We start from the raw sequence: 6,452 nt of genomic DNA on the forward strand, positions 1-6,452 counted from the left end.
GCAGATGAGGGAGGAAGAGTTAGCGTTAGAGTCTCGCCCAGTGACGTCGTGAGTGAGGGACATTGTGGAGAGCGAAGAGAAGGGAAGGAAAACGCAGGGATGTGCACAGTGCAACGCCACCCAATATATGTGTGTCCGTGCGTGTGTGTGTGTGTGTGTGTGTGTGTGTGTGTGTGTGTGTGTGTGTGTGTGTGTGTGTGTGTGTGTGTGTGTGTGTGTAGGCTATCGTGCATTTTCCGAGTGAACATTTTACACCCGTCAGAAATACAGCGAGTTTTTTTCAATTTGGGTCAGAGAATAGACGTATTGCAGTCTTGGTTTTAGGGTTTTGGAGAAAATGTGTTTGCACAAAAGCACACTTTTGCACACACTGCTGTCGACATTTGCTGTTTAATTTCTCCCTAAGAGTCTAATTCGACGGAAACATGGCAATTGAACGGGCGTCTAGTATTTGTAAGTATGATTATAGTGACCAATAGGCTACAGTAATCTCACCTAAACTTGGTAATGATTGTATCTATGCGTTTTTTAAACTTTGATGGACTATTAATACATTTTTGCATTCAAATCGACGTTTTGTCAACGATCTAAAACCAAGCAATATGAATTTCTGACACAACATTCGGCTATCTACAGCCTTTGATTTCTAAGCGAGACTGTTTTTGTATGCATGGAGACAATTATAGGCTAAACGCAGCATTTGACAACAGCGCCATATTTACAGATTTTAATTTTCTATTCAATAGCGTCTCAGTAGCCTACTCGTTTAGATTCGGGCAGATTGAATATTTAGGCTACCGTTATTGGTTGTGGTGGCCATTCGCTCTTGCGTGCACGTGCATACACATTGATCCTCACACACGCAAACACACACCTTTTCACACACGCCGCAGGACGGACGCGGGATGTACACCAACCGAGACTCTTTTTGTGATCATCATCCTCGCCAACTGTCATCCGGAGCCAGCAGCTGAACAGCACAGCAGTAAGTTTGGACATTTCAGTTCTCTCATCCTCTAGTCCCGCAGTGCTCCATCATTTCATGTTCCCCCGTCCCCCCTTATCTATCTTCCTTTCATTGTCATCGTTTAAGTCTTCCTCATCATGATGAAATGCATGTGTGCTGTGTTGGCTTGTTATCGCCCCTTTTGGATTGTGACTGTCAAAAGGGGCTATTTTATATTGCTGTGACAACAGACACCAGTTCAACGTAGAATGAAATGCTCGCTGTGTTTATCTGTTAAAGTCCTCCATAGCCATGGATAAGCCTGGCTCTGGTCTCTCTAGGTGTTCGACTGTCAGAGGGGCTAATGTATTGCTGTGACAACAGACCATTTCTTTGGTATTACCTGTCCTCATTGTTTTTGATCAAAACGATGTGACAATAACAACACAGTCCACATGTAGGGTGTTGCCTTGACAACACTCACTGACCTCTTCAACTTGTGTTTTTGCTCTCCGCAATTAGGCCTGTAACAGGACCATGTTACATGTATCTGCAGTGGGCTTCACATGTTGGTGGTTATCACATTAGAATACAGTTAGAATATTTCATGGCAGACCTGTAGCACTTGCTGCAATGTAGTCCAACTCTGCTTTCATCCGTTCGTTACTACTGAATTCCTGCCTTCGAGGCTCGACGTACTGCTGGTTTACATCCCTGGTAGTTAATCGATCAATTCATGTAATTGATTGGCCAGAGAGTACTCTCACCTGGTGTCCCAGGTGTGACTCAATCAGCACCTGCTGTAAGGAATGTAAACCAGCAGGCAGTTCATCCAACGTCTGTCTCCATTGTCCTGAAATGCCCGTAAATGACACGCCAATATCCATTGTACTAAAATTCCTGTAAATGACAAGTCGCTGTCCATTGTGCTGAAATGCGTGTAAAACAACAGCTTTGTCAGTCATGACTTCCAGTCTCTCTTCTGAATGTTCGAAAAATTGGCACAGCTTGTTATTGAATCAATCACAATGGACCACTATTGTTTTGGTGTTTATGTAGCCATAGTGTGTGTGTCTCTGTGTGTACGTTACATTTGAAAGAGAGAGAGTGAGAGAGAGGAGGGAGAGAGTGAGTGAGAGAGAGGAGGGAGAGAGACTAGAGAGAGGAGGAGAGAGAGGAGGGAGAGAGGAGGGGGAGAGACGAGAGAGAGGAGGGGGAGAGACCAGAGAGGAGGGAGAGAGACGAGAGAGAGGAGGGAGAGAGACGAGAGAGAGGAGGGGGAGAGACAAGAGAGAGGAGGGAGAGAGACGAGAGAGAGGAGGGAGAGAGATGAGAGAGAAGAGGGGGAGAGATGGAGAGTTTGTGATCGAGGGGGTTAAATGTAAATAATTTTGTGTGTCTGATTTGAGACAGTGTATGTCTGATTTTAGACATTATGTGTCTGATTTGAGGCAGTTTGTGTCTGATTTGAGACAGTGTGTGTCTGATTTGAGACAGTGTGTGTCTGATATGAGGCAGTGTGTGTCTGATTTGAGACAGTGTGTGTCTGATTTGAGACAGTATGTGTCTGATTTGAGGCAGTATGTGTCTGATTTGAGACAGTGTGTGTCTGATTTGAGACAGTGTGTGTCTGATTTGAGACAGTGTGTGTCTGATTTTAGACAGTGTGTGTCTGATTTGAGACAGTGTGTGTCTGATTTGAGACAGTGTGTGTCTGATTTGAGGCAGTGTGTGTCTGATTTGAGACAGTATGTGTCTGATTTGAGACCATGTGTGTCTGATTTGAGACAGTGTGTGTCTGATTTGAGGCAGTGTGTGTCTGATTTGAGACAGAATGTGTCTGATTTGAGACCATGTGTGTCTGATTTGAGACAGTATGTGTCTGATTTGAGGCAGTGTGTGTCTGATTTGAGGCAGTATGTGTCTGATTTGAGACCATGTGTGTCTGATTTGAGACAGTGTGTGTCTGATTTGAGGCAGTGTGTGTCTGATTTGAGGCAGTATGTGTCTGATTTGAGACAGTGTGTGTCTGATTTGAGGCAGTATGTGTCTGATTTGAGGCAGTATGTGTCTGATTTGAGACAGTATGTGTCTGATTTGAGACAGTATGTGTCTGATTTGAGGCAGTATGTGTCTGATTTGAGGCAGTATGTGTCTGATTTGAGACCATGTGTGTCTGATTTGAGGCAGTATGTGTCTGATTTGAGGCAGTATGTGTCTGATTTGAGACCATGTGTGTCTGATTTGAGGCAGTATGTGTCTGATTTGAGGCAGTATGTGTCTGATTTGAGACCATGTGTGTCTGATTTGAGGCAGTATGTGTCTGATTTGAGACAGTATGTGTCTGATTTGAGGCAGTATGTGTCTGATTTGAGGCAGTATGTGTCTGATTTGAGGCAGTATGTGTCTGATTTGAGGCAGTATGTGTCTGATTTGAGACAGTATGTGTCTGATTTGAGGCAGTATGTGTCTGATTTGAGGCAGTGTGTGTCTGATTTGAGGCAGTATGTGTCTGATTTGAGACAAGTGTGTGTCTGATTTGAGACAGTATGTGTCTGATTTGAGGCAGTGTGTGTTTGTATAAGTAGCAGAGCGTGTGAGTGTATGTGTTCCAGACAGTGTGTGTCTGATTTGAGACAGTATGTGTCTGATTTGAGGCAGTATGTGTCTGATTTGAGGCAGTGTGTGTTTGTATAAGTAGCAGAGCGTGTGAGTGTATGTTTTCCAGACAGTGTGTGCTGGCAGACAGCTATCTACTTCCTGTTTTCTTCTCCCTCTTTAATTGAGATTAGATCAGGCTTGCATCCTCAGGCCCTGTTTATAGATGTGAAGCCCCATCCACATCTTGTCATGTGTCTCTGCGTAGGACTTATTGGTGCCTACGTATTCCATTGTGTACTACTGGTATTCTGACTGAACACTCTGGATTGTATGCGATTGTTTGATTCTGCCAGATACTGTTGCCACTTCATTGTCTTGCGTTGCCATTGCACCTTTTATCATCACCGTCAGCAGTAGCCTAGTCCTTCCCTTCTACTGCTTACTGTATATATATATATATATATGTCTGTTTGATTCTGCCAGATACCCGTTGCGTTGTCTATTTGGACCCCAGTTGAGCGTCTCGTTGTGTAATGCTGTGTAAAGTACCCCAGAGATTGTGTTGCAGATTCATTGTGTTAAGTTACCAGAGTCCTCCTAGTCACGTTCTGTCGAGCATTTTTATGATCATGTGTTAGTTACTACAGGCCCTGGTCAAAAGTAGTGCACTATACAGGGAGTAGGATGCCATTTGGGATGCAGACTGTGTATGCTGGCTGTGTGTATGCTGGCTGTGTGTATGCTGGCTGTGTGTACGCAGGCTGTGTGTATGCAGGCTGTGTGTATGCTGGCTGTGTGTATGCTGGCTTTGTGTATGCAAGCTTTCTGTATGCAGGCTGTGTATGCAGGCTGTGTGTATGCTGGCTGTGTGTATGCTGGCTGTGTATGCTGGCTGTGTGTACGCAGGCTGTGTGTACGCTGGCTGTGTGTATGCTGGCTGTGTGTATGCTGGCTGTGTGTATGCTGGCTGTGTGAATGCTGGCTTTGTGTATGCAGGCTTTGTGTATGCTGGCTGTGTGAATGCTGGCTTTGTGTATGCAGGCTGTGTGTATGCTGGCTGTGTGTATGCTGGCTGTGTGTATGCTGGCTGTGTGTATGCTGGCTGTGTGTATTCAGGCTGTGTGTATGCTGGCTGTGTGAATGCTGGCTTTGTGTATGCAGGCTTTGTGTATGCTGGCTGTGTGAATGCTGGCGTTGTGTATGCAGGCTGTGTGTATGCTGGCTGTGTGTATGCAGGCTGTGTGCATGCAGGCTGTGTGAATGCTGGCTTTGTGAATGCTGGCTTTGTGTATGCTGGCTGTGTGTATGCAGGCTGTTTGTGAAGCCTGTGGGTGTAGATAGGGTTAATTTGCGTTACCGTGGCAAAGTAAGGTGTTTATTCATCAGCGCTATAGCAACCCCCCGGGGAGAATGTGCAAGATAACGAACTCTCTTAATTAGGGCACTAATGAAGCATAGAGGGGTTCACCACAGTGTCTGTGTGTGTTTGCTGGCAGTAAAATATGTATTACATTAGGATGATGACAGAAACCTTTGTTTAAACGTACATTACTGCAAAATATACGGTAACATACTGTACTGTTTTTTTTTGGTTTACAGTAACTTACAGGTAACTAACTGGCTGCCAGTAAGTTACCGTAAAAACAACAGGATTTTCCAGTGTAGGCTTGCGTCCTAAATGGCACTCTATTCCCTACATAGTGCAATACTTTAAACTCCCTATATCGGCCCTGGTCAAAAGAAGGGCACTATATAGGGAATAGGGTGCCGTTTGAGATGCTTCCCTATAGGACTAGGAGTTCCAGAACGTATACAAGCTGAGTTGGATGTAAAACACAGAGAGACATCTTCAGTCCACTACCTGTCTGTGTGTTTCCACTCACTGTCTGTCACTAGACATTCATCAAATAGTAGAGTACCACCAATGACCAGGCAATGTGTCCAGGCAGGATCCCCCCCCCCTTTCCCTCCAGCTTTCTCCCTTTCTCGCTCTCTCTCAATTAAATTGAATTGAATTCAATAAAATTTGCTTTTATTGGCATGACGTATCTCTCTCTCCCTCTGTCTCTCTCTTGCTCTCTCTCTCTCTCTCTCTCTCTCTCTCTCTCTCTCTCTCTCTCTCTCTCCCACCCCATTGTCTCTCTACACAGACAGTCAGAGAGCTGTGACATTCCAAGAAGTTGCTGAATTTATTCATATTAAATATATTTCTATACATATCCTTTTCTCCAAACACCTGATCGAGCGGAGTGGCTCCGTGATATTTATAATGAAAATCCTTCACTTTTATTTGAATGGGAGCTTCATTCGGTGAGCAAAGAAATTATAAAGTGGTTTCTTCCAAGAGACTTAACTCTTGCTTTAAGATGAAAGGTCTAAGAGGATAAGATATATATATAATATAATATATATATATATGTAATATAATATATGTATATATATATAATATAATATAATACCGTTGATAAGGACTGGCTCGTGTGGGTAGAGTTGATTGGATTTCATTGACAGGCATATATGCATGATGAGACTATGTTCATGTCCCCAAATGGAACACTGTTCCCTATATAGTGGACTACTTTTGACGAGAGCCCTATGGATCCCTGGTCAAAAGCAGTGCACTACAAAGGGAATTAGGGATAGTTTCATCGTGCATACAATCACAGCGATTATGAATGAAAGGTTTTTCTCATTGGATATGTGCATGTGAACAAGTGCTATGTGGTTATGTGGAAGAGTTAATGATGTCACAGTGGGAAGTCTTGGAATTGTTAACGGATGGAGTGAAAAAAAGACGACAAGAAGAAGCTGAAGAAGAAGAAGTAGAAGAAGCTGAAGAAGAAGAAGAAGCTGAAGAAGAAGAAGAAGAAGCTGAAGAAGCTGAAGAAGCTGAAGAAGAAGAAGA

The 6,452-nt window shown here is 43.8% G+C and overlaps 1 protein-coding gene across 1 annotated transcript in view; it reads left to right on the forward strand.

Moving 5' to 3' along the window:
• The first annotated feature begins 249 nt into the window (after positions 1-249).
• The window catches only part of LOC139555298 (gamma-aminobutyric acid type B receptor subunit 1-like), a 324,185-nt gene continuing 317,982 nt past the window's right edge, over positions 250-6,452 (forward strand). Inside the window, exon 1 of the mRNA XM_071368991.1 lies at positions 250-985. Within this exon, the coding sequence (XP_071225092.1) occupies positions 667-985 (319 nt within the window). The 5' untranslated portion in view covers positions 250-666. The remainder of the gene's footprint in view (positions 986-6,452) is intronic.

The sequence above is a fragment of the Salvelinus alpinus genome, chromosome 26 (assembly GCF_045679555.1).
Source record: "Salvelinus alpinus chromosome 26, SLU_Salpinus.1, whole genome shotgun sequence".
In the NCBI taxonomy this organism is placed as follows: Eukaryota; Metazoa; Chordata; class Actinopteri; order Salmoniformes; family Salmonidae; genus Salvelinus; species Salvelinus alpinus.